This window comes from Psittacula echo, assembly GCF_963264785.1.
Source record: "Psittacula echo genome assembly, chromosome: Z".
NCBI lineage: Eukaryota > Metazoa > Chordata > Aves > Psittaciformes > Psittacidae > Psittacula > Psittacula echo.
Genome location: NC_137742.1, coordinates 85,769,872 through 85,797,824, shown reverse-complemented (window position 1 = coordinate 85,797,824; position 27,953 = coordinate 85,769,872). Strand labels below are relative to the sequence as shown.

The 27,953-nt window shown below is 45.8% G+C and overlaps 2 protein-coding genes across 3 annotated transcripts in view; both read left to right on the top strand.

The window, feature by feature from the left end:
• Nucleotides 1-1,892: 1,892 nt before the first annotated feature.
• On the top strand, nucleotides 1,893-2,729 carry LOC308231872 (metallothionein-2). Its single transcript, XM_080637688.1, has 3 exons — nucleotides 1,893-2,011; nucleotides 2,095-2,160; nucleotides 2,587-2,729. Exons 1-3 carry the CDS (start codon nucleotides 1,981-1,983, stop codon nucleotides 2,679-2,681), a joined length of 192 nt encoding a protein of 63 aa, XP_080493814.1. The 5' UTR covers nucleotides 1,893-1,980; the 3' UTR covers nucleotides 2,682-2,729.
• Nucleotides 2,730-8,450: 5,721 nt separating this feature from the next.
• The window catches only part of NUP93 (nucleoporin 93), an 84,616-nt gene continuing 65,113 nt past the window's right edge, over nucleotides 8,451-27,953 (top strand). Inside the window, exons 1-3 of one of the 2 annotated variants that reach the window (XM_080638641.1) lie at nucleotides 8,451-8,504; nucleotides 15,206-15,419; nucleotides 15,958-16,075. In XM_080638641.1, coding sequence (XP_080494767.1) covers nucleotides 15,241-15,419; nucleotides 15,958-16,075 — 297 coding nt within the window. In that variant the 5' untranslated portion in view covers nucleotides 8,451-8,504; nucleotides 15,206-15,240. Of the gene's footprint in view, nucleotides 8,505-15,122; nucleotides 15,420-15,957; nucleotides 16,076-27,953 lie in introns of those variants that run through there. The other variant, XM_080638642.1, reaches the window with a different exon arrangement.

Below are 27,953 nucleotides of genomic sequence, written 5' to 3'. Positions count from 1 at the left end.
TCCTTCTGCAAATCGCAGGGTTCTCTTTATTCCTTTCTACCCAGAGAGATTTAAGTCCCAATCATGCAAAAACATAGTTGGTGAGCCCACAACAAGCCTGAAGGAGAGGTTGCTAATGGGATTTATCCCCAAACATGTGGTTGAACCAGTGGGGCTGACAGCATCCTTCTAGCCTCACTGTCCTGGATGAGTTTGCTTCAGTCCTGCCCCACAGCAGTGTGATGTAGAACATCTATCAGATGCTGTTCAAGCCCTGAGACCTGTGCTGGGAAGCTTGGGTTCCTCTGTTTGCTTTCCAACTGCTATAAAATCAGGGTTGGACCTTGCATCCTTCTTTCATGGGCACAGCCTCAGGATTAACTACTAGCCCCTGCCAGCCCTGGGAAATGGGAGCACCAGCAAAGATGTGGGGTAACCCTAAGGTCTCCTCTCCCCACTGATGTTTGGCATGTGTCAGGCATCCCAGCAAGCCCATGCCCCATCCCTCTCTGATCTGCTGCAGAGTGACCTCATTATTCAGTGGAAATGCCCTGATTGGGAAACTGGGCATTTTCCAGGCTTTTTTCCTGTCCCAGCTCCACACACACGGTCCCATTGGGACCTTCCCACTTGCAATGACGGGAGCACAGCCCCTCAGTGGGTGATGTGTGGGATTCCCAGAAATCTGGGAATTCTCCTGTGTTTCTGCAGCCTTGCGCCTGCACAATCACCCCCATTTTCCGTGCATCCCCATGTCAGGATTCACATCCCCATTTGGGGTGCTGTGGGGCTCTCATTTCTTCAAGCAAGGGTGCAGCAGAGGCTGTCCTCGCTGGAGAGGAGGACAGACCTTGCTGGGAGGGAGTCCGGGAAGTGATTTCACAACCCCTGTTTATGTGCAGTAAGCCCACACGTGCCATGATCTCACCTCTCCTCCTTTCCCGCTCAGTCAGTGACAAGCGCAGTGCCTGCTGGCTTAGCCCTGTATTTACACTGCCCGTGGAACACTGCCAGGAAAAAACGACCCTGTGGTTCTGACAACGAGCACGAGCCGTTCCCTGGCATGACTTCCCGGGGCTACTGATCCCCTCCTGATCCAGCGGCCTGCTGGCCTGAGCTCCACCAGGATAGAGCCCATCCACAGTGCCAGGTCTGAGCCCAGGCTTGCCCTGTTTGCCACACCACCACCAGGCACAGGGACAGCATGTCCCTGGCCCAGCCGCTCATTTCCATGCCCAGTGCCAAGCTGGCTGGTGGTGAAAGCCAGTTGGCACATAAACACTGGGACAAGAGGGAAAACCCATGGGCACTGCTTGTGCAGGGAAGCCGTGATTCCCAGCAGCCCCTGGCAGCCCATGCCATGCCCCAGCACCGCATCCAGGTGCTGCACCCCCATGCATACCTCCCCTGAGGACCTGCCAAGTACGCCAAGTTCTACCCCGGGGCCACCCCACCCTCCAGCTGGATGCTGAGACTATCCCAAGCCGCGGTCTCTTCACGGGTGGGGGGCCCAGCGCACCCCACCACTGGCACATGGAGATGCCCCAGATGTGCAGTAGGAGTTGGGGTCAGTGCTACGCCAGCGCTGCCGCCCCCCCCGGCATCTTCCGACATCTTGGCCCTCAGGATGCAGCATCCTGCAGGAAGGGGGCACAATGGGGTACGGGTAAGACCTTCCGGATGGAAGTGGGTGGGAGGAGGAAGGCGGGGGGGAAAAGGAGGAGGATGACGGCACGGCCGTGACCCGGCTGAGCACGGCACATCGTGAGCACGGCACATCTTGAGCACGGCCCCACGGCCCCACCCCTCTGAGCACGGCCCCACGGTGAGCACGGCCCGGCCCGGCGCTGCACGGCCCCGATAAGGGTCCCGCCTCACCGTGCGCAGCGTCGCGCACCGCCCCATTCTTTCACCCAATAAATACTGAACGCCGGCGGGACTCTGTGTTTCAGCGAGTCCAGCCGAGTTGAACTGAGGGAGTCAACCCAGCCACGCCAAGCCATGGATCCCCAGGACTGCACGTGTGCCGCCGGTAAGTGTCCCGGTCCCGTGCCCAGCGGTTCCCCGTCGCGGCCCCGGTCCCGTCCCAGCTTGACGGCTGCTCTGCTGTCCCAGGTGACTCCTGCTCCTGCGCCGGGTCCTGCAAGTGCAAGAACTGCCGCTGCCGCAGCTGCCGCAAGAGTGAGTGTGGGGCTCAGCCGGGGGAAGTGGGGGGGACATACAGAGGTTTTGCCTAGGGGTCTGCCCGTGCCTTGCTGGGCCTCCATTGACCCGTCTATGGGCACCTCCCAGCGTGCCCGTGAATCCAAGGGGTTCTTGCCCTTTAGAGAATCTCTCCTTTGCACTGTAGGGCTCCCTATGGAGACCCCACCGCTCTGACATGGGGTGCCCCTGTACTGTTGGACCTTTGCGAAGATCCTTCCCTCTTCCTGAGACCTGCCGCCTGTTGCCCTTTGAGGGGTGTCCCTTCCCTGTTAGGACCGCAGCCGCTGTGCCATTGGGATAATGTGTATGGGGGCTGTTTTTTCCCTTTTCCATCAGGTGCCTCTGCCCCATGGGACCCCAGTTCCTTTCCAGGCCCCCCCTAACTCTCGTGTCTCCCCCCAGGCTGCTGTGCCTGCTGCCCCGCAAGCTGCAGCAACTGTGCCAAGGGCTGCGTGTGTAAGGAGCCAGCCAGCAGCAAGTGCAGCTGCTGCCACTGAGCCATTCACCTGTGCCTGTAAATAGCCAGCACACTTTGGGGATAGGGGTACGGGGGGGAAGGGGTGGCACAAAAGAGCCTATTTTCGATATTTTGTATCTTCTGTACCAGTGGTGTGTAACTGGATGGAAATAAAGAAATAAAGGTGTTTGGCTGGAGGTGTGAGTGCTGCTGCTGGACTGGAGGCTGAGCACTGTTGCCATTCGTGACTCCTGTGTGGGAATTGTCACCTTGGGGGGGTGGTGGGCTGCTTGCAATCACCCCAATGGCTTTCCTGAATGCCGAAGAACTCGGGGAAGAACTCTGCATCTCTCTGGAAGAGAAAAGCAGCTTCTCAGGCTTTGGGATGGATCTCATCCTGCATGTGGGGTGGCTTTGGGCATCTTCAAAGTGCTGGTCCCCTGTTGAGGATGGGGGAGGCATGCTTAGGCAGGCTTCAGCCTCCTCCTGCCTTCATCTGGCTTTGTGGTAGGTGTTTCTGCACCACCCTGGGGTTTCCTGTTGGTGAAAGAGCTTGTGAGAACAAGCATGGTGGCTGAGAGAGTGGTGTGGGCTGGCAGCGTGTCCATCCTGAGCTGCTGCAGCAAGGCACTGGGCTGAGCCCCAGTGGGGACAAACCCACCCCAAGTTCTCATGCTTAGGAAGCCCAAATCCATTCTCAGAGCAGCTCCATCACCAAAGGGATGCTTTCCCTGCAGCCTCTGTGTGCCAGGTACCACCAGCTACAGTGCCTCACTCTTCACCCAGGTGTGATCTCCAAGCACTTTTTTCAAGCCCAGTTTTGGGGAGCACTTTGCTTGGAGCTGCAAGGACCTCCAGGCCCAGGAGGGTGGACAATCATAGTTGGGAATAAGCCCTGTGGGGGTTAAATGCAGTGCTCAGATGCCCTAATGGTGGGTGGCTGCAGGATGATGGGTGCTGGGAGTGTGGTGGGGCGATGGGAAGGTGCGTGGGATGTGTTTTGCTTCCGAAACACTCTGCCAAGTGAGAGTTGGGTTTTATGGCTTTTTATGCACAGGAGCCTCTGCCTGCCTGTACTTGTCCCCTGGGTGTGCCCTGCCGCCAAGGCAGCTTCCCAGCCCTGGTTCAAGGGCTTGCACCCCACTGCTGTTGCTCCTCCCCTGCCCCTCCACACAGGGGGAACTGCTCAGCTTGGCATGGGTGTCCCCACCAGCCCTTGGTGGCCAAGCAGTAGGGACAGAACAAGTTTAAAAAGGAAGCTGCTGCGGAAGCCCTGAAATGGGAGCCTTTGGATAGTCCTTTCTGCCAGGCTGGGTGGCTCAAGGTGGGTTGTAAAAGTGGGAGCATGGCAATACCAGCACCCAAGGGTGCTCCAGGCACCCCCTGAAGAGCTCCTCATGCCTTCCCCAAAGGTTTGCTCAGCTTCAGCATATGGCTCTGTGATGGCTGCCCAGCCTGCTTAGCACTAGCCTTGCTGGTGAGAAGAGCAACACCCAGCTCAGCACCCATTTGCTTTTTAAATGCATTGCCTTACTGCATGAGTGTCTTTTGCCTAAGCAGGCTCCAAGAGGCTGTTGCAACAGAGGTTTATGGCTGGAGACAGGGTTTAAGGGCCTGCTTTGCCCTAAATGCATTTAAACTCCAATAAACCCCATGGGAAGATGCTTCGCTGGAAGACAAGCCTGACGGGTGGCTGACATGGCCATAGCGCAGCAGGACCGTGGCCACTGCAGCGCAGGGTTTGTGCTCGCATCCTGCCCCAGCAGCAAAGCCGGGGCTTGAATGGGGCTTCCCCTCTCAGGAAGTGCCCCAGGCATCAACCGCTCACCATTCACAGCAGTGTGCCAGGGTGGAAGATGGGCACATAACCCCACAGCCTGTACTGCCAGCTCCTGGCTCTGCCTGCAACACGTCTGGCTGCAGCAGTGCCCGAGAGCATGGACCCCAGCCTCAGCACCCTTTCACAGGTGGAATCTGGGGGAGGAAAGACAAGGGACATCCACCCAGGACCAATGGGATGGGTGCAGGCAGCTGTGGAAGGTGCTGGCCTAGGAAGTAGTTCTGCTGTAGATGCTCCCACAGGGTGAATGGGGACTTTCTGGAGTAGTTGCTATGGAAAAAAAACCCCACTTTTTCATGAAGCAGGAGCTGGTCTCATTCTGCACACCCACCACAGAATAGCGGAAGGGTGATAGGAATAAACACAGCGCAAGAATAGGCTGATGTGCACAGAGCTACTCAAAGAAAAAGCACAGCTCAGCCTGCAGAGGTGGTTTCAGGGACCATGTGTCTCCCCTGGGCACACAGGGAAGCCAGGGCAGAAGTGTCCCGGGTGCACACCCAGCGGGGTGCAGCACTCCAGCGGCTATGCTCAGCACCACTCTGCCTCTGCATGAGACAAGCTGACCTGTCTGCATGGCGCTGGGAGGTGCTGGCATGTGAGAGGACATGCAGCCAGTGCAGACGGGAAATGCACTGTGTGCAGAGGCGACATGCAGCCAGTGCAGACGGGAAATGCACTGTGTGCAGAGGCGACATGCGCCCTGTGCAAAGAGTAAATAACACCCGTGCAGCGGGGATATGCACCGTGTGCAGCAGGGGGATAACACCATGTCCTCAGGGAACAGGCACCCAGTGCACCCAGTGCAGAGGAGACAGGCACAAAGTGCAGAGGGTAAATACACCGAGTGCAGAGGGGACAGCACCCAGTGCAGAGCGGATACATCCAGTGCAGAGGGCACCTCCCCGCCGCCTTCAGGATAGGGCTCTTCGGGCACGCAGCCGCCGGCTCGGTGCATCCCAGCGCTTCCCGAAGGATCTGCTGCCACCTGCCTGTCCCAGTGTGCCCCCTGTTCCGGTGTATCCTGCTGTCCCAGTGTACCCCGCTGACTCAATGTACCCGCTGCCGCAGTGTTCTCGGTTGTCTCAGTCTGCCCGGATGACCCCGTGTTTCTCGTCCCCCGGGGCACCAGCACCGGTCTCAGGGCAGCTCAGGACCCTCCTCCTGCTGGAAAACCGCCCCTGGTGCGCAGACAGGCTCAGGGAGAGCTGGTGTGGCACGAACACCTTTCTTGCCAGGATAACTTTCTTGCCAGGACACCCATCCTGCCAGGGCACCCATCCCACGAGGTCATCCATCCCACCAGGTTATCCATCCTACCAGGACACCCACCCTACCAGATTATCCATCCCACGAGGATACCCATCCTGCCAAATTACCCATTCCACCACGATTCTCATCCCACTGGAATATCTGTCCCACCTAGACATCCATCCCACTAAGACACTCATCCTGCCAGGACACTCATCCCACTAGGGCATGCTGCTGGGGACCAGTGCACCCCTGGGAGTCCCTGTCCCACACTCTGCAGTGCCACAAGTGCTGTCCCCCTGCTCATTTTGGGGATGAAGCTCCATGGAGGGTGTCAGTGGGCACACTGGGGCAAAGCCCAAATGCAGCACACCCCAAGGCAGAGATCAGCCTGTGGCACAGGGAAAGCATGCTTTCTACGTGCCAGGTCTCAGCATATAGTCCTAAATACATCAGAAATACTTTAAACTACTGATGTAGAAAGAGCACAGGCTCCAGGAAACAGGCAGGCACCCAGCACTGGGAAAAACTGCGAGGGGGGGGTTGATGATGTTACCCAGCTGCTGAACAACCAGTAAGTGTCACAGCACAGGGAGAACAGTCTAACCACCATGGAGAGGGCACACTGGGGGTTTGCAGAGGTTTTTTTGCAGAGGAAGGTAGCTGAGCTGGAAAGGCTGTGAATCACCTTTGCCTCCTTGGGGACCCGAAGCACAGTTGGTAGATAAGGCTGAGAGAGCTGGGCTTGCTTAGTCTTGAGAAGAGAAGGATCCGGGAAGACCTTAGAGCAGCTTCAGTGTCTAAAGGGGCTACAGGAGAGGGGCTTTGGACAAGGGCATGCAGGGACAGGACAAAGGGAAATGGCTTTAAACTGGCAGAGGGGAGATTGAGATGAGATCTTAGGCAGAAGTTCTTCCCTGTGAGGGTGGTGGGGTCCTGGCACAGGTTGCCCAGGGCAGCTGTGTCTGCCCCATCTCTGGCAGTGCTCAAGGCCAGGTTGGATGGGGCTTGGAACAACCTGGTCTAGTGGAAGGTGTCCCTGCCCGTGGCAAGGTACTGGGATGGTGATATTGGGAACTGGATGAGCTTTAAGGTTCCTTCGAACCCAAACCAGTCTAGGATTCTAGGATTCTATGACCTGGGGGCAGTTCTCACAGGACTGTAATTCACAGCAGAAGTGCTTAAGGGCTGTCCTGCACTCTGCTGGGGTCCTGAATCTCTGCCACACATTAGAGATGGTCCTGCTGCAGGGGCCAGGGCAGGGGTAGACCTGAGCATTGAGGCAGGCATCTTCCCAGTGTTTTAGAGACAGCTTGAGTGTTTTTATGTACCCTGATGCTTGTGACTTGGAGAAAATTAAGTTGCAGGAGATGATTTATGACAGCTTGAAAAAAAAATGTACTTAGTGAGGCAAAGAAAAGAAAGCCCCAGGAGCATTTGAAGAAAGCCATGTTTTGATGCTTGTTTTCCTGCATGCAAGGAGACACCATTAGGAAAATCTGGATTTCTGTGTCAGGGCAGGCTGGGATGTAATTTGACCAAGTGCATCCTTGTAAGGACAGATTCCTACATGCCTGCTTGCAGGCTGATGGGCAGGGCCATGGATCCATGAACCCTGACCCCCCTGCCTGCTCTTAGCAGTTAGGAATACTGACTGTCCCTGGGCTTGGAGCAGTTTTAGGCATCACATCTGCTTTTTTACATGATTTACCATGTAATTTACATGATTTTCCATGTATTTGGAAAGAGGGTCTCTATTAATGGGGAAATCCATTCAGCTTTGTAGGAAAATCTTGGTGTTGCATCTGGTTCCCTTGCTGGGTATCCCAAAACAGGATCTGAGGATGTTGCTGCAGCTGGATTGCGGTGCTAGGGATTTCCCCTCTAGGAATAACTCTTCAGGCAGTGGGATATGGGGAAAGCTGGGCAAAGGGGAGCAGAGGGATGTTTCTTGCTGCTGCTTTTTAAAACAAGTCTCAAGGAAGGCAAAAGACATGACTACAGTTATGAGGAAGGACTTTGGAGGTTTGATGGGTGATGTTCTGGAGCACTGAAGACGTCCACCCACTACTTCTTACACAAGCAGGCTGTTAGATGTGCCCTTCTGGGGTCTCTGAAATTCCCAGTTCCCAGATCCTGCCTTGCAAGTCCAAGGTCCTCAGCAGTACTTGCTTCAAAGCTTGTGCTAATATCCTGCCCCGTGCTATTATGGACATGTTCCCATGTGGGGACCAAATGCAGTGTACCCCTTCAGAACACAATTCCAGTGGTGATGGAGAGAATACCTGCTGGCTGTGGGCTTGTTTGCTCATGTACTTGGCCATAGAAAGGAGAAGTGAGGTGAATTTGTCATCCTCATTTTACCTCCTACGGTATCAGTGCTTGGAGGGCAGATCGTCAGCATGAGTTAGCAGTGACTATGAAGGGAGAAGGAGGCAGAGAGGAAAAAACCCACGCACTTTCCTTCTTTCTGTAGTTCCCTTTTTCTGGTCACTTCATCACTGTGCGGCGAGCACACGGGGCGGGCAGGCGGCGGCAGCCTCGAACCTGCATTCTCTGGGGTAAACCATCCTCCTCTCCTGACCCCCATGCGGCGCTGTCCGTGTCCGCCTGCGAGCGCCTCAATAAAGTTGTTGTCGCGAGAGGGCGGGATCCGGCGCGCGCGGGAATAAGAGGAGCCTGCACCAATGGGAGCGCGGGGATTGGCGTGAGGGTAGCCAATAGGGACGCTCGGCGCGGGGACGGTGGCGTGGAGGCCGGGACGGTGGGCAGGTGAGGGGTCCTTGCGGGTATGTCATAGCTTCCCCTCCTGTCGGTTCCTCTCCCTCCTGCGGTGGCCCGTGCGGGTCTCCAGCCTCCTCCCGCAGGGCCTTGAGCCCTCCGCGGCCTCCTCCCTCCTGGGGTTCCCTCTCCTTGGCCGCCCGGGGGGCCCCTCGTCGCGGGACTCTGGCGGGGCCTCCTCTGAGGAGAGTCCCCTCAGGGAGACGGCTGCCTGAGGCAGGCGGTGGCCGGCCCCGGGCCGAGCACCTCAGCAGCAGTGCAGGCCACTGCGGCGGGAGGAGTGTGGGGAGTAGTCGGAGGCCTCCCTGTAGGCTTCTCTGGGGCTCCTTTGGGGTGGGGGTGAAAGTGTGTGTTCTATATGTTTCTGACCCCAAAATAACCCGCTTTAAAAGGCAGCGGGGCTGGCCTTGTGTGAGCGAGGAGCAGCGTCTTCATTCGAGCTGGGTTGTGGTGGTCGGCAGTGCGAAGCCCAGCTGTAGAAGGGAAGCTTAGCATTTAACTAGGGTGCCGTGTTGGTACTTTGGGAAGCAGAAGCTCGTTGTTTGAATGGGGAGGTGCATGCCTGTGTTTTGATGTCTCTGTTCATGCTGAGTGGGGAGAGGGGGCATCGTTCCTCTCCACAGCAGGGTTACATGTTGGTTCCTGACTGGTGGAAGATCTCCTGTCAGGGGTCTGGTTATGGGGGCTCAGTGTTCTCTGCACTGCCCATGATGCAACTTCGGTTTCACTGCAGGTTTTGTTAAACTTATGTGACCTTGTAGTTGCCAAGGACTGCTTTCATATATGTCTTGCAGGATACAGCAGACTTCTGAATGAAGAAGATAAACCAGATATGATACTTATGACTCTTGTTTTTCAGACCTGTAAGTTGGATTCAGGACAGGGTAGCTGTCTTTAAATGCTAAATGTGGACTCTTCAGACTACCCCTGAATGTCTGCTGGGGGACTATGGAGGCTGCTTTCAAGATGAAGCACATTGAGGCTAAACAGAGAGAGATAACAGTCCAGTCTTGCAGACTTCTGTATCAATATATTATTAATATAACTAATAGTTGTATGGACTAAATTCACCTGGTCAAAAAGGTCAGTTTGGGAGATAACAGTGGAGCACACTGGCTTTGGAAGAGATGTCTTCCAGCAGCACATATGCTGTTAGTAGCCAGATTATGCTTGACCTGCATGGTTAGATTGAATGTGAATGATGGCTAGCCCTTTCCCCATACCCCACATCACAAGTTCTTTCTACCAACAGCAGTATTGACTTCTCATGTCAAAGAGGTGAAAATGGATTTCTTAATAATTAGGATTAATATCGTAATCCTTAATATGAGGATTTCTTACAGGGCATCTCAGGTGCAGACCTTTATTTCTGAACCTAAAGAATGCTGTTTCTTTGTCCCTCCTAAGCGAGATTCACTCTGTGTTAGGGTTTTGATTTTCCCAGAGTCATCATAAAGTGTACAAAGTGTATATACTGACTTCCTCTCCCTGTTTGGTCTCAGCTGCTAGCAGCAGACGCTCGTTGCACTGCCTTTGTGTTAAAACTTGAGCTGTGGGTGCACCGACTATTGGTATTTAATTAGCAGCTGCTGTGGAGTGCCAGCTGCTGTCTGTGTCCCAACATTATTTTAACCCAGAATACAGTAACAGTGAGCAGAGGGAGTTGAATTAAAGTCCAAGTGCGAGCAAGGACTACTTCCCTCTTCCTTCAGTGTGGTCATGTTATTTTGTGGGACAGCAGTTAGTTCACAGAGATCTAAGGTGAGGATGCCAAAGAAAAGCCAGTTCCTCTGAACAGCAGTAAAGCACACTTACGTTGTGTCTTTAAAAAGATTTCCTACTCATTGGAAAACTTCTAGGGGCTTGCAAATAAGAAGAGCTTAAAAATTGCTTGGAGAATGTGTTCTGTCATCTAAATCCTTTTCCTGTGGTGATAATATCACAGGAAATCTGGTGAGGGAGTAGACTCTGTGTTTTCATGTAAGGAATTTCAAATGCCAAACTAAATGCTCTATTAGTGAGGGTCCATTGGCCACCGTGTGGACATTTGTGCCCTGCTGAGTTGGGTGAGAGTCAGGTGCTTAAAATAAGTTCTGTTTGGAAAAGAAGGAGAGTGCTAGGATGGCAAAACTGACAGCTGGATCAGTTGTTCAGGGCAGTGGAAACTTGAGACCACTGTGAGGAACTTCAAAGTCAGATGGCAGATAGAAGGCAGTGTTGACAAATGCATGAAAGCCTGTATTATAAAAAAATGGTTTAAAATGCCTAATGTTTGCTTCCAGGTTCAATAATGGACAGATAGAGAATAGTCATGTGCCCTTATTTGTCTTCTCTCACAGTGCAACAGCAAATAAATGAATGTTACTGCTTTTAAAACTTAAAAAAACCACTGATATTTGTTCAACTTATGTACTGTAATGGCTCTTTGAGATCATAAAAAGCTTGTACTTCTGCATGCCTACCTATAGATGAGATAAAGAACAAACCATGCGAGACTGAAAGTCTTTATGGGAGGCAGGGGATGATTAATTGGTGGGTGGCAGAAGAAATATTAAGTGTGGAAGATTGTGTGGCTTGTTCAGGATTTTCCAGCATCAGCCCTTTGTTGCTGTTGTACCAGATGGAGGACCAAGTATAGTGTGGAGCTTTTAGGTATTTGTCTTTCAGATGGCCTATCCTGATTTCATATGGTTTTAGTGTTGCTAGGGTATGGAAGTTTTCCCTTTGCAAGGTCTGATTAAACGTTGTGCTTTACATACTTGAGGGTGATCTGCTGAAAATGTGCAGCAGGTATTTGCGTTGTACTTTGCCACTTCCACTTGTGAAACATGGAAAATAAGGCAAGAAGAGACCTCAGAAGTTGACCCCAGTTGTGTCTCTGCTCATGGTGAGGGGCCAGTGAAAAAAAGCACTTTTGCCTCAAATGTCAGCTGTACCAAGTAGAGAATTGCCCCTTCTCTTACTAGAGTGCTGGTGTGTCTTCCTTAAAAAAGCCAATCCAAACTCGTTAGACTAGGCCTGGGAGTACTCTGGAGCCTCTGCAAGAGGCCAACACTAGATTTCTTCCTCTGTTTACTATTTTGACTCTGTGACTTACGGAACTGTATTGATGCATCAGCTGTTCTGGATTTAGTCTTTCTCAAAGTTAATCAATTGACACAAAGCCTGTCAATACGTGAAGTACAACAGACGCTTGCCAGCAGTGCGTGCTTGCCGCTCAGAAGGCCAGTCATATCTTTGTCTGCATTCAAAGAAATGTGGCCAGGAGGTCAATGGATGTGATTCTCCCCCTGTGCTCTAGTGAGACCCAACCTGGAGAACTGCGTCCAGCTCTGAAGTCTTCAGTACAGGAAAGAGATGGACCTATTGGAGAGGGTCGAGAGGAGAGACACAAAAATGATCAGGGGATGGAGCACCTCTCCTATGAGGAAAGGCTGAGAGAGTTGAGGTTGTTCAGCCTGGAGACGACAAGACTGCGAAGACCTGATTGCAGCCTTTCAGTACTTAAAAGGTGCCTAGAAGAAAGATGGGGCGAGACTTTTTAGCAGGGCCTGTTACAGCAGGACAAAGGGTGATGATTTTAAACTAAAAGAGGGAGATTCAGGCTGGACATGAGGAGGAAACTGTTTACAATGGAGGTGGCAAGACACTGGTCCAGGTTGCCCAGAGAGGTGGTGGATGTGCCATCCCTGGAAACACTCAGGGCCAGGCTGGATGTGGTTCTGGGCAACCTGATCTAGTTGAAGATGTCCCTCCTCATTGCAGAGGGTTGGACTAGATGAGCTTTGAAGGTCCCTTCCAACCCAAATCATTCTGTGATTCTATTTGAGCTTAGCTTCTTTCTGAAGCTAGTACAGCAAATTGTTCATCATGGCCATATTTGAAGTGAAATAGCTACAGCATTCTTCACTGGGTAACACTGTAGTGCTCTTGAGGAGTTTATAGGGGGGGTTGGGTAATAAGTCATCATTTTTAATCAGTCTGAACCGACTGAAGAAACCTGTCATCATCTTTCTTAGTTTCTTTCTGGCTTAAATCTGGCCAACCTGTACAATATATAGTCATTACTTGTGGTTTTAAATGTTGGAGACACATTACACTGGAGTTTAATGGAATAATAGTCTAATGCCGCAGCTTCGATTGATAAGTCATCAAAGATCTTTTACAGAAGAGCCTTTTCAGTCCTGGCTTTTAGCCCAAGGTCGATCTGGTTTCACAGAAGTTAGTTTAATTTCTGATGTGTTTTCTTTCACTTAGGTGTCAGTTGTTGCTCCTTCCCCAGCCAGACATAAAAATTTGCCATCGCCCTACTCGTTACTGTGGCAGCAGTTTCCATCCTGCACAGCAGCATTAAGAATCAGAGTGCAGTCTCTCGTATGCAATAAATTCTGTCACGATGGAGACAAAGTTGTTCATGCTGTTACTCAGGCTAAATATTTGAATTCTGTCACTATTTAGAAAAAGCTGTTTAGTGTTGGCTCTCTCAGTTCTGAGCTGTCATTTCCAGTGCTTGATTATAATCACAGGTAGTTTAACTTGCTCCAGAATAACTAGTTTATTCTATATTTGCTGAATTCAGTTCAATCTCAGCATTGTTGCAATTGTCCTATATCAGCAAATTTAAAGGGGCAGACCTTATATGGTGTTGATGTGGAATCTGTGGCTAAAAAGTACAGGTTTGGGAGCAGCTTTATAGTGCACTGATTCTCCACGCTTTTGATTTCAGTGCTTTTAGAAGTTAGTGCCTTCCTATGCTCCTGGCTTTTTACCTTGTTGGTAATGAAAAGAGGAAGCGGACCGGATCAGATCTAATCAAGCTGAAGTTTGTTCTTGCAGTTGCTGCTCCCAGAGGATCTGATCAGTTCTGTACTGGAGTGTGGCTGGTCTGGTTGGTGTCTGCCAACAGAGGCTGCTTCTGGCCAGGGTACACCTGAGTTATTGCAAGTAAATACTGGAAAGATGTTCTGTGCTGCATTGCAGTGCACAGAGCAGCTTATTTCCAGCACCACCCCTCCCTGATCCCCTCCATCTCGGTGACATGCTAATCTGTTCAACGAAATCTAGTCTCTGCTGTCTCACCTGATTAACAAGTCAGTGCAAACATGGTAACTGCCTCCCCCAACAGCTCCCAGCTTTCCAGAAGTGGGTGGGGAGTGCTTGTGAAATTCTCCATTCCTGGATGCTGGCTGTTAAGGTTTGTCCTGGCACCCAGGCAGCAGGGATCAGTTTCTCTTTCTAATTGCATGTCTGAGTGAATCATCATGCAGTGCTTTTAAATCACTTGTCCAGACAGACAAAAGTAGTGCTGTTGCCACTGGTAGTTGTACTTGGGAATGGTGGTGTGACTGAGAAAGTGAGGAATATTGAAACTGTACTATTAAATTGCTTTGGAGTGGTTATGGGGTACCAAGAAGTACTTTGAACTGTGGGCTGGTTTTTGTTTGTAAAAATGCCCAGTTTTCTTCTTGGTGGGCTCCCTTGAGCCAGATAGTCTCCATTAATTTTAATTTTGAGTAAATGATAAACTTGCTGGAGTTAATGTTTGAGATCTGGTTTATCTTGATCCCAGGTGCTTTCGGTTAGGGTGCAAGTGCAGTCAGAGAGTGTACTGGAGATTCCCATGTCTGGAGCACTGTTCAGCAAGACTAGATTTACATGATTTTTTTCTTGGGGCTTTACAGAGGTGCCAGGTGCTCGTAGCATATAGGTGGTTTAGCTGCGAGTCATGGATTTGGTGTGTGAAGGGTTTAGGTTTCATATTTAATTTACATGGACACTATTGCAGCTACATGTTAGAGGTTTTTTTCATGCTGATTTCAAACACATACATTTTTGTCCTTTCTGTAGCAATAAGAGGATCCATTCTGAATTTGGAACTGCACAATGCACTATTGACCTCATCCATTCCAGCCCTTGCCTTAGTTTCTTTAACCATGCTCTCATTTGGTCTGTGCAAGCAATTCTCACAAACACTGGTAAAACTTTCTGCATGCCTCAGAATTAGAAGCACATCTTCTATGTTGGAACAATGTCTACTTATCCCTTTTGACTAAGGGATTAATGTTGTGTAGATTAGCACATTTTAGTAGATGGTTAGTTATGGCTGTCTATGTACATGTGTATGCTTGTCTGTTTTGCTGCTAATTTAACCTCATATGTAAGTTGTATGTTTTTAGCCCTCATGCATATGTATCTAGATGCATGTATATATATATCTATGAATGCACATGTATGTATCTCAATTTTTAATATCTAAAAATATAAACCCATATGATAGCTTTAGTGAAAGGGATCCATGAGGATCATTGAGTGATCCAACTCTTCAAATTACTTTTTATATCTATATATGTAGTATGCATGTGTGTGTGTGTGTGTGTGTACAAGTAGTTTTTAGCTAAATTAACACAAGTTTTCACAGGGATGTCTCGGCTTTCACTCTAATTTATAACAAGGCAGTATATGGCATCTTCATCCCATTGCTGACAGGCCCATAGATAGGCCTTGAGAATGTAGTCCTGCAAGGCAAAGCTCTCTGAGACCACTTGAAAGTATTTCCTTAATGTTTAGTGCTTGGGGAGGATGGGCAGAGGGGTATCCTGTTCTAGAAGACCCACTCTTGCTGGTTTGTCTGTGCTGCTGTAGGTATAGAAACTGTTTACAGTTGATCAAGCATCTTTTCTTTTTCTCTGAAGGTTTTTGTGCATCTTGAGTGAGACCTGCAACAGAGATGGATACTGAAGGCTTTGGTGAGCTTCTCCAGCAGGCGGAACAGCTTGCAGCTGAGACAGAAGGTATCTCTGAGCTGCCTCATGTAGAACGCAACCTGCAAGAGATTCAGCAGGCTGGGGAGCGCCTGCGCTCCCGCACTCTGACCCGCACTTCCCAGGAGACTGCTGATGTTAAGGCGTAAGTACAGAGTACCAGCATGGGAAACTCCGCAGAGAGCAGAAGCTGTTTATAGGGTTGACTTCTAGTGTGGGTGGGAGGACATGCCCGGGAGAAACAGACTGACTGCAGAGCTGGTTTCTGCCCTCCCCCCCAGCTTTCTCCTGCTTCCAAAACCCAATATTGTGATTGGAGGATGTATCTGAGTAGCTACTGTTCTTGAATTTGGGCACTAAAGCCAGAAAGTGCAGTACCTTGTTCTGGCTGCTGCTGAAGACATTTACCAGTGTACTATAGATTTTTTTTTTTCTCTCTGGAAGGACTTGGCAGCTGTGCAGTACTGCAGTGGAACAGCAGAAAGAGTTCAGCAGGGCTGAGGAGGCTAGAGATACACATAAGGCTATTCAAAGTTTGGGGATTTTTTTGCTTTTTTTATAACACAGCAGGGAGCACTGTCTGTACATGGCTAGCTGCTGACCTAAATATCGGCAATGAATTTGGGTTTAGAGTTCTGTCTGTTCAATACTAATTTCATACCTATATAATTTCTTGCTTATAGGTCTGTGCTTCTTGGGTCTAGAGGGCTCGATATATCTCACATTTCGCAGCGTCTAGAGAGTCTAAGTGCAGTCACTACGTTTGAGCCTCTTGAACCTGTTAAGGACACTGACATCCAGGTAGGGGCATTTGAGATATTACACTGCCTTTGTAACTGTTGTTTCTGTGTTGTGGTTCAAAGCTCTTTGAAGGCACTTGTAAAAATAGTCTTGCTCTGTGTTTAATTCACTGGCTAGAAGGAGTACAGGAGAGATGTGCTGTTTTCAATGGTGGAAGATGTCTGTTAGCCATCAGAAGCAGCACTTAAGTACCATACTGGCAGACGTACTTTAAGTTCTAAACTCTTGCTGCAGTCAAGAGGAACTAGATATGTACTGTCTGCCTTTGTGGACCTGTCTGTTGGCTTTGCAAGCCTGAACTACAGCATGGATTCCTCTCCCTTATAATTTTGAGATCTTTTTATGTCTGATTGTAAGAACACATGTAGAACCACTTGTCAGTTTGGAGATTTGGAATGAGGGCATTTAAGTCAAAATACAAAGGAGGTGAGTGTAGCTTTTTCTTTCAGTCTATCTCAGTTGTCACAGTCTTGTCTTGGTAGTAGACTGACTTTGCCATGTTTCTTTTGCTTTGCAACTTTGCATATGCTTTACCAATGTGATTTAATCTTGTAAATTTTCGTGTAGCTCATCTCCCCAGATGTCTTAGAAATTAATATGAGCCGTTTATTTTTGTATTATGATAGTTCCCTGCCCTTGTAGGATACTTTAATGATGAAGAGGTCTGTGGTATTCATTACTCAGTTAAGAGCTGGTTATGAAATTGATGTTGTGGGTTGCATTGAAGATATCAGTCTGAATTACTTTTTAATCATTTTGAACCTTATATTATCTCTCCTTACTGGCAGATGGCTAAGTTAGAAGAGTCAAAAGAGTTGTAAGCTCTTTTTTTTTTAGCAGAAGTAGTATGCCTTAAACTACTCAACTTCAGAAGAGAATGGGAAGGGAAGAGTGTGGAGATACCTCATTTTACCTAATGGTATGTTTTGTTTAAGCTTTTGTTGCCGTCCATTTTGAGTGGACAGGTGCTTGATCTAGTCTTGTCCTAGTGTTAGGAGCCCTGTGGTCTCCTGTCTTCAGGTAGATCTACTTAATCTGCTGTTCTTTAAGCTCCATATAAGCCTTTCCAGTATGCTATGTATGTGCCCTGGGACACATGTCAGGGACACACTTCCTTGCAGTGCAAGCAGTACTCCTCTGTTTTGGGGCTGCCTTCAGCACTCGCAGGCTGGGAATGCAGAGGAGTGACTCTGTGTGAGGACTGATTACTTAGAGCAGCTAAAGGGCTTTCTGAAGATGGGATTTCTTCTTGTACCTTTGCTTCTCTTCACCTTCTGGCAATTCCTAGCATGCCTGGCTATCTTCTCACCTTCCCCAGGTGGTTTTCCTCTCTCTTTCACCAAAAATTGGTGCACTCCGGAGACTTTATCTATTGCATGATGAGAGCTCTAAACCACTGGCGTTGTTCACGTTGTCTTCTTTCATTTTTTTTCCTTTGTTCCAGTTTCTGATGTTGTACTTCTAATTGGTGATGTTAAACTTCCTCTTTTTTTTTTTTTTTTTTTTTTTTTCCCCTTTCCTTACTGCTGCTAGTTCTTTGATTTCTGTGGTGGTAGATTTTGAAACCCAGAAGCAATGGAGCTCTTGACTCTGAATCTAAGACTTGTGGCATATAAGAAAATGAATTGGGCTATCTAATACTCACATTTTATTTTATTTTGCTGGTTACCTAAGAAAGCCTTTACATTTTGCTTCTGTCTTAATTATACCTTATCCCAAGGCCTTGTCATTTGATAGGATGATTCTGGTATAGTTGGTGATCTTCTCAATATATTTTCTCATCCCTACCACCCATGCCAATATTTGTTTTTCATTAGAATACATTTATTTCTTCAGGAAAAGGAAGTGTTTAAGTTGACATTATGGACTAAGCTTGCTATAAACTATTAAAATTATTTAAATAAGCATATTTTTTAAACAAGTAAGTGACAGGTAAGATTTCTTAGTTGGAAAAGCTTGGAGGATGTGGGAGGAGATTTTTTTTTTTTTTTTCCAGTATGCTACATCTGAAATAAAAAGATTTTCAGCTATGATTAAGCAAATTTGGTATCTGAGACCCATTGATTTCAACTCAAGGTGATTTCTGTGGGAACTGGGTGCTTACCTTGCATAGGCATGCTGAAAAATTTCTTAAATATTGGTCTGTTTGCATGTTTTAAGTGTTGAAATGCCTCTGTGTCTAGCCATCATTTTCAGTCTGTCTTTTTACTACCAAAGTTAATGATTTTTTTGGTCTCACAGAGACAATTTGAAATGCAAGCATTTTGAAATACAAGCTGGGTAGTTTTTGCTTTATTTTTATGTATTTATTTATATTTTTATTTTTATTTATTAAGGCATTTTGATTGATTGAACATTTTAATATGGTCTGTTTCTCATAGGATTCTATTCCATCCTAGGAGCTTGACATGAAGCACGTGTGTAAGATAAATAAGCCATTTCTAATTTATTCTTTTCAAGCTTAATGAGAATGTTTAAGATCCTGAATAAATTCCGTGTTTTTAAAAGTAACTTTATATTGTAAATAGAGATATAATTTTATTCTGTTTAGGAAAGCTTCAGATCTAATGTAAAATAGTGGTTAATTGCAAATCAGTATGTTTAAATGGCCACATCAGTGAATGAGATTCAACCTTTCCTTTAGGAAAACAGCTAAAAGGTGCAAATGAAAAACAGGATTAAAATCAATCGTTTAATTCAAAGTTCCCTGCTTGCTCTTTTGAATCATGATTAACATTGGTGATTTAATCAGTGATCACTTTAACTGCTCGTGTCTGAGGCCTAATAAATGAGTGCTTTGAATACAACTTCTTTGCAGGCCACATGTGAAAAATCTTCACAGTAAATTAGCTAAAACCGTTTGCAGTGGGAAGCATGGCAGGGTGCTCCATTTTAGATGAAAAGTCATTTAAAATGTTTTATCCCTGTTTCTTGTGCAGTTAATAGATGAAAGGCTTTTGGTGCTGTTTTGCAGAACTTCATCCTCTATCTGCAGTCACATCTCAAGCTGTCTAGCTGATGTCAGTAATGGTCTCGTAGCTGCAAGTAACTTGTATGCGGTCATCAGCTACAGGATCTTGTCCTTTCTGGGTAGTTTTTATTAAGTTTTTGTTCTTAATTGTGTAAGAGAACCTTTGTGCTATACACTGCTGATTGTCCTCTAATTAGCCTTAGGTCTTAAATGATTTGATGTTTTAGATGAAGATATGCTACAAAAGCTTCTTCCTATGTTCCTTTTTCTTATACCTTCTGATGATAGTTGGGATTTGTTTTCTTCCTAGCTAATTTAGTTTCATTTGGTTTCTTCAGGCTTGTGTTTATTTCTGCACTTTCTGATGTTACGATTACTCATTTTCTTTAACTAGCAAAAACTTATTCTCAAATACTTAATGAATTTGATTCACAGTTTACCATCACTGTTGTAGGCTCAGCTGTCCTTTCTCATCCCATTTTCTTCTAATGGTCAGTGTGCATACTTAAATCCTGTCTGAAAATGTAGTTGGTTGTAGATTCTTTGACACTTCAGTTATTCTTGTATATGTGGTGTCCCTCTGCTTCAGCTTGAGCAGGCAGTGTTATCAGTTCATAAATACTTTACAGCCAGAGGCACAGATCTAATGCTTAGCCTTTGACTGTTGCAGTTATGTGAAGGTTACAAATATGATTAAATCTTTATTGTATGAATTTTAGGTTTCTGCTGACTTCTAAATTGTCAAAGATTTTATTTACAGCATGGAAATAATCCCTAGACTTCCTTTCGTGTGCTCACACAACTCCTTTGCATCCAGTGATTTCTTTGGACAGTTTGCTTGAGCTTCTCCAGCTTTCTTACCTGAAATATTTACTTACTGTCTGTGTTCTTTCTTATGCTGCAGTCTATTCAGGCAGCCTATATGTTAAAGTTTGATCTTTCAAATGATGGTTGTCAGCACTGCAGAAGGAAACTCCAGGAAATACCTTCTTTCTTATAGACTAAAACACATCAAGAAAAAGCAGAGAGGAGCATCCTAGGGCATGAAGTCCAAGGATGCTGATGTGAGTTTCAGAAAGTGTTAAGAGAATCTAGGAATTTACCTTAATAGAAGTGTCAGCTTGGGTTAACAAGCAAGAAGGACTTTCTGTACAGAGCCTCTTTTAAATGGTACTCCATCCATAGTGCTGACTAAATTGCTTGACCAAATTGCAGCTCAATTAATTACCTGAATTTTTTATCAGATGTAAAATGTAGATCACTTGCACATGAAAGGGTTGAGAGTCTAGGAAATGCTTCCCACTACAGCAGTAGGCAGGGAAGATTATGAAAAAGTCTAGGCTTGCAATTAAATGATAGGACTTCGTATTTTTCCTCTCTTATTTCAAAAATAGTCTTCTTAAAGTGCATGCAGCACAGCAAACACTTCTTGCAAGAAATCCAGTTCATAACAATTCTTATGTGAAGACTTTATAAAGACCAAGTTGTCAAAAAGCCCTGTTTTGGCAAAATCTTTCTAAGTTGAATATGGTAATCAAGTGGTCCTTGATGTTCTTGATGCCATGTTTAGCACAGAAATGTGTGTTGGGTTTTCTGTTTGTTTGCTTGTGGCTTTTAAAAATTCCAGGTAAGGGTTGATTGTGCAAGCTGGTATCCTGCAAATGGGGTCTTGTGTATATAAACAGAATATTGACATTCTGAAAGGTGTTTCTTCTCTTCCAGAGGTGCAGACTACAACATCCTTTTCTAGTGAGCACTGTCACAGCAGACCTCTCTCAAGTCACAGTAATGGCAGCCGAAGGAGGAATTATTCCCACTATATGGCAAGGCTGCACTATTGTAACACGAGCTAGGACCTGTCTCTTGCATGTGTGCTGTTTAATTTATGTATATGGATGTTGGCGAGAGGTTTGGTGCTGCTCCAGTAAAGTACTTTCGGGTACCTGGTTATTTGCGTTATTTGCAGGATCAAGGCCTAATTTATACCTACAAAGGTAGTTGGACTGACTGAAGTGTATGTTATGCTTTACAGCAGTATTGTGCTTTTCATGTTTTGAACATGTCACAGTGGTTTAATACAAGATTTAGGCCCCTTGCATACTTGTTCTGAAATGTCTAAGCCCAAAGGCATGGTGTAATTTCCAGAAATGGTGCTGCTATCAGTTTTAAGGCTTGGTCCAGCTCTGTGCAGATCTGTGAAATAAATGCTGGAAATGAGCTCTCCTTGCGTACATTGTTGATCTGCTTGGAGAGTTTGAGGTGAAGCCCTGGGTCTGTTACACTGAAGGAAAATTTTGTGAATTACCTCACTTGTACAACAGTTTCACCTTGCCCTTCTGGTCTCGGCAGAGCTGAAATTAAGGGTTGCATACCAGGGCTTGGGTTTGATTTCTGCATGTAGATGTTCAGAATATTGACTGAGTAGCTCTCTGGAGGTCAAGATACAGAAGTAAGAGCTTTTATCTAAATGAGGGCAGAAGGTTAGACTGAACTGTGTCCAAGTAGCAACTCAGGCAGACTGAAATTAAGTAGCTGGGATATTTTCAAGTTTTCCAGAGTACAGTAAACAAAGTTTATATCAAAAGCAGCCTTGACACAAAAGCAGCCTTCGGTGTTGGTAGAATCTGGGTCCCAGGATGCTTGCCCCAGCTCTGTATGTTCTGCTCATGTGTACATAAGTGTGTGATTCATAATTTAAACACACTCTGACACCAGATACCAAAAGGGTGCACTATTCAACCAGTGAGCTCTTACTGCTATTTTATATTACCATCTGTGATGTACTTTGTGGTATCTGCTAGAATTAAGCCAAAGCCTGTGGTAATCTATTTGGGTGTAACTAAAAATCGGAGTTTATAAATGGAAATGCTGACACAACCTTAAAGGGGCAACCTCAAGTGCTTTTCACCGTCTGTTGTTTGCATTAACTTAGCCTGAAAATGCATTTTTCCTTTTGCAGATTTTGTCCTTTCCCATTTGCCAAACATTGATTTCTCCTCCCTCCTCCCCCCTCCCAAGTCCTTCAGTTCTAATGGGGCTTGAAATTAAGGTGGCTTTATTTTTCCTGGCACTTCCTTGTTCACCCTAATCAATGATGCCAGCACAGCTGTGGGGGCCATTTAACCACTGCAGAGCCAGGACAGTGAATGCAAGAGGAAAATCTTCTATCTTAGTGGGGGTTTTTTAGCGTCTGTCATTAGCTGTTGGCTTCTTTGCAATGCTGCAGTCTGAATGAAAAATGTTTGTGGTCATAATTATGAATTTTTCAAAAGCTGAAGAAACCTTGTGCTCCAAAAATGCTGCTCTGAAAAGGTCCTCAGAAGTAATTTTTCTTCCTTCTTTTAATAGCACATGCTTGTATCAAACCTTGCAATCTTCTTTGCCCAGTTTGTCTCACTTATTTCATTCAGGATATGACCCTTAATGTACACACTTAGATATGTAAATCAAGAATATAAATATCGTGGTAATTAAATGTGGCCAGAGGCAATTTTAACACAATTGGAGAAAGCAGCGATGTAGACTGAGTATTTTGACATGCAGCAAATGCTGTTAAGGGATGTGGACCTTAGAAACAGAGAGACTTCCTCATCACATCTGATGTGTTTACATGTCTTCCTCCTTTTAGGTAAGATGTAACAGCTTTACATAAGCCTCTAAAGGAAATCTGCAGCCTGTCTGTGGCTCTGATGGGTGATTAGACTTGCAAGTGCTTCTGCAGCATGCAGCCTTGGTGAGGCCGACAGGGGTTTGGTGGCCTCTCTGCCACCTTCCTGACACCAGCTGTCTCTCGGAGCCCCTCTGAATGTACAGATCAGGCTTGTGCTGATCAAAGAATGCCCTGGGAAATGCTGCTGTGTGTGTAGACTGGGCTGTGAGTGGGGTTTAAGAAAGCAGGCTTCTCTATTTCATAGCCACTGTGGAGTTGTTTGGTTTGTGGTGGTGTTTTTTTTAATTTGTTTTTGTTTGTTTGGGTTGCCTTTTGGGGGGGTATTTTGTGTTTTTTTGGGGGGAGTATGTGTCTTCCCCCCCCCCAATAATAAAAAAACAACAATCAACCAAACCAACGAACCTCCCCCTCAAAAAAACCCCTAAAAACCCCAAAATAAAACATCAGACTAAAAGCCTCAAAAGCTGCTTTTGGCATCAAGTAGGTGAGGGAATAACACTATATAAAGCAGGATGGGAAGGAGCCCAAAACATTAAAAATATGTTTGGGCTTTGAGGTTTGTTTTGTTGGGTTTTTTTTTTGCTTGTCACTTTTCCCCTCTTGTGATTACTTTACAATAAAATGCAGTTTTCTCGGTTTTTGGTTACTGGTTTAATAGCATGATTTAGTAGTGAAGTTTTATATTACCCTGGTGTGACCATCCTGAAAAACAAACCCAATCACCCCCCAAAAACCCAAACCATAGCACATTTCATGTAGAATATTCCATGGTGTTTTATTAGTTGGCCAGGTTACAGCCACGCAGTAAATGCTGTGAGACTGAATTATTTCAGATTTCTTTTGTTTGCTTGGTTGCATACTAACTGAAGTAATTAGGTGGTGATCTTCAGTTCATCATGGCTCTGATCATGGATTCCTTACCCTAAAGGGTAGGAACAGGGAGAGAAGAGACATGATCCGCATTTCTCTTTCATCATGGGTGAACAAGAGAGTATGAAAGGGACATTTGAAAACTTTATGTTAATGCAAGGTCATGAGATGGAAAAATTGAGAACTCTTGTTCTAGGAGCTATGTTTATTGATCAATTTAAATTCTACTGTGTCCTGTCACATTTTACATTTCCTGTCTGCTTAATCCAGATATGTCATTTGCATCTTAAATAGGTATGACTGTAGACTTTTAATAAACATCTTTGAAGTATCTATCATAAACATCTTAAAACAGACGAGATTTTGAGTTACAACACTTGACTTCATTCCCCTCCCCCCTATTTTTTAATACTTATGCTGCATGGCTCTGCTCTTTGACAAAAATTGTTTCAATTCCTAATTGAATGTTAACGCATACCCCTCTGAAGGGGCAAATACGGTATAAAAAGCAGTTCAGAGATCACATATCCAAAATGCAGCCTGTTCTGTGCTCAGCTGTAGATATTTTTGCTTCTCTCGGTAACATTGTCGGACTTTAAAACACCACGTGTAGCTAAAACTGTAGAGTGAGCCTCCTGGCTGGTGGGATGTGATTATCTGAGTCAGAATTCCACCAAGACCCTGCTTGGAGCAATGTTACTATTGCCAGAAGTGCTGTAGGATCATCAGTGACTTTCAGGGTCCAAGTTGCATCTTAGCAGGAGGACGGCACTTCCGGCAATGTAGTACATCTTAATGTCACGCTGTCCCATTTATATAGTGCTCGCTAAGGTCTTGTATTGACTACTGACCTAGACAATGTGTGCTCAGCATGTGCAAATGAACTGTTGGAATTAGTGTTTTCATGGTGCTGGAAAAATTTAGTAGAGTGGGTTCATCTCTGTGGTTATATGGATTGGTGAGAAGAAACAATGCTGAGATACAAATTCTTCCAACCTGGAAATTTGCCACCTCCCTGTATCATGCAATATCCCGATACTTAGGATAAAGATATGGTTTTATTTATTTATTTGAGATTCAAATGTAGCTTTTGCAAAGCAGCACTTCTTTTGATTTTGTAAAATATTGGTATTTCCATCAACTTTGAAACCATTACGAAGAAAGCATAGACTTTAGGGGAGAGGATTTTGGCTAGTAACAGAACAAGACCACAATGTTGGGGCTTTCGTGTTTGTTTTTCTTATTAATGTACTTATATTTCCTAAGCATGGACCATGGTATGTCCTTCTGGTGCCTCGGTGGAAATTTGAAATGGAGAGGCTGGGTTTTGAGAAGCCCTGCTCGTAGCTGTGCAGAGGTCTTGTTGCAGGGACTTCTCACAGATAGCAGCAGCTTTGAGTCACAATGTTGCAGTGGGTTAATGGATCTAAGATACAGGTTTGGGACTGAAAAATGAACATTCACCTGTTAAAGGCAGTGTGACTTTTCTGTTTGTACTTCTGAAATGGAGAAATATAGGAAAAATTCTTAACTGCAAGAGGGGGAAAAAGAATTCTGATCTTCAGCAAACTTCTCTGAAGTGGGACAGAGTAGCTTGGAGCTGACCTACACACACAGAGGTGGGTTTGTTACCTTTATGCTGAACTGTTGTTTTTACAGGGGTTTTTGCTATTGTCTTTATTACTTCAGCATTGTCTTGAGCATCTTTCTCACCTAATCTCTCATGGTGCTGTGGGTTGTGAGAAACAAATCACTCTTTTCACAGGGAAAGCTTGTGACCGAAGCAGGCCAGATCATCTCACTGCACTCCTGTGATCACAAATAGCATAAGTCCTGGATGGGATGCTTTCTTTCCAGCCAGGCTGCTCATCAAATCTATTAGAAAAAACAGTAACTGCTGCAGCTCTTGACTCCCTCCCCTCCTTTCAAGCCCCTCTAATTTACTCAGGCATCTCAAAAGTGTTACTCGACCGATGAATTCCACTGGGGTTTATTATGACATGATTTGCGTTAATGTAGCAGTCTGGGAAAGGCCACAGGTAGATTGTTGTGCATGCCCTCCTCTCTGCTGTAGTTTGACTCCACATCCAAAATCCTAATCCTAGGCATTATCGAGCTTTGGTTTAAAATAGTGACTAGCTGATAAGTTGTGCCCAGTGCCTGGGCATCAAACTGAGGATGTATTGAAGCTTCTGCATGCAAAACGGCAGCCTGAAAATTTGGCATTTGGCAGAAAATGTTTGGGTTGTGTGTATGGATGTTTTTTAACTTTCCTTTTTGAAGTCAAAAAGAATTCTTATCCTTGCCAAGATGCGCTCCTGAAAGAAAGTTGCAGCCTTTTCAGGTGGAACTAAGGACACATGCATTTGACTTACTCATTTAGATTTTTGCATAACTTCTGTTCTTGATGCCTGCTTTCTGTTTTGTTTGGGTTTTTGTTTTGCTTGTTTTGTTTTGTTTTTCCATGTCCTTTATTTCTTGTCTTTCTTGCACTCTCTTTTTTCCTTACTTCAGTTGTATTTATTCCCTTTCCTTTCCTATTTTGGATTCATTTTTTACCTCCTGCCCACTCTTTACTCAGGTCTGTTCTTTGACATTATTTTGGGTGCTCAAGGGTTATTTTACTTACTTTGAGCTAAATCATTAAAGTCCTGTTCAAACAAAAAGCACTTGTGTGAAATGTCTCTTGCTGGTTTTCTGTGCACATGGAAATGCCCGAAAGAACCTTAGGGAGGTGGGTTGGAAATTTTCTATACCATTCCATTATTTGTATCTCAGCAACCATGCGGGATGCATGGTGCTTCCACCAGAAGGAATCTACTTATGCAGTATTTTGAGCCACAGCTAACAGATTATTTTCTAACGTAATTGGAACAGCATGCTTAATTGTTGCTTGGTAAAAATGTCTTGAGAAGGTTGGAGGGAGAGACTTAGCTTTAAAATAACTTAATAGAGAATAACATAGCATGTTGAAAGCTTTTGCAACTGCATTGCAAGTCTCTGTGGACTGTCCTTTCCAAGCACCGATTCCTGGATAATGTGATTTCTTCAGTGTTCATTGTGGGCTGAAGGTCGGAAAGGGGAGAGGTTTTCTAGCCTGCAGTATTTTTAAGGGAGCAAAGGCTGTCTAGTGTCACCATGAGCACTGCTCAAAGGCAGGCGAAGGAGGAAAGTCTGTGTTAAACACGTAAGTACTTAATTTCAATTTCAGTAGCTTTATTAAACCTTTCTGAGTGGTTCAATTGGCTGTCCTACACTTGAATCAGATGTGTCATTAGCTGAAACTAAATTTGTCATAGTTGATTTATTAGATCGGACTTGGGACTCATTTATTCAGTTTCTTTTATGTGCTCATGACCAGCACTGGATAATTGCAAGGAGAAACACTGATGGAGATGTTCATAGGGAAATCTGCCTGTGTTACTAGGCTTCACCCTTTCTTAATGGTTAGAGATTAGTTAAAACCCTGAAGCATCAGGGGTAATAATTCTACAATTTTAGTGTTAAACACAGCTCTAGATATTGTCAATATCCATATCCATACTCAGTCAGGTTTTAATCCCATTATGTTTTTGGCCTTGCCATCTTCCTGTGGTAGTGAGTTCCACAATTTAATTACAGATTGTGTAAAATTTATTTCCTTTTATTGGTTTTTAGCTTGCTGTCATTTAAACAGACATCCTTTCCCTGTTGTTCAGGTCTGCATGACTTGGATTTCTGGATCTGCCCTTTCTAGACCACTTATTTCACAGATGTTTAAAGTACCAGCTCTTATTTGTTTCCTTTTTTTAATGTTACCCATCCCAAAATGTTCCCAGCTCTCATCATATGAGTGGGTATACATGCTTTTGCTAATTCCCCAAGTTCATCCTACAGTTCTTTTGAGGGTGACTGTCCAGCTTACACTGTGTTCTTGATAAAGCCACGTCATTGGTTTCTCTGATAACCAAGTTTAGTGTAGCCAAACTCAGTGTAAAGGCAGAAGTAGCAGTCTGAGAAGGATTTGACTGTAATCTCGAATAAGTGGGAATGCGCAGGTGGGAATATCATACAGTATCATGACAAATCCTTATCTCTGAATGTGTTTGCAAGCCAATAGGATTCCTCAGGCCAGATTCTAATGTATGAGAAAAGACATTTCTGAAGAGAAGTGCGGAGGAAATGGAGAGGAAAAATCCAACATTTCAAATAGATGAGTGGGAGCCTGCATGTTATCTCCACATCCTCTCAGCAGTAATTGATTTTGCCCGCTGTGGTTACCATATAGTAACTCTGTAACATTCATTTTTTCTTTCCTCTCCTGCCCCAAGGCTTGTAACAGAAAATGACATGTTTAGATCCTTTTACTGTCTGTTAAGTAGGTACAA

Excerpts from the sequence above, each read along its gene's own strand:
- LOC308231872 (XM_080637688.1), top strand. The coding sequence starts at position 1,981 with ATGGATCCCCAGGACTGCACGTGTGCCGCCG. Across the intron at positions 2,012-2,094 it reads GGACTGCACGTGTGCCGCCG|GTGACTCCTGCTCCTGCGCC; the intron begins GTAAGTGTCCCG and ends CTGCTGTCCCAG. Across the intron at positions 2,161-2,586 it reads CTGCCGCAGCTGCCGCAAGA|GCTGCTGTGCCTGCTGCCCC; the intron begins GTGAGTGTGGGG and ends GTCTCCCCCCAG.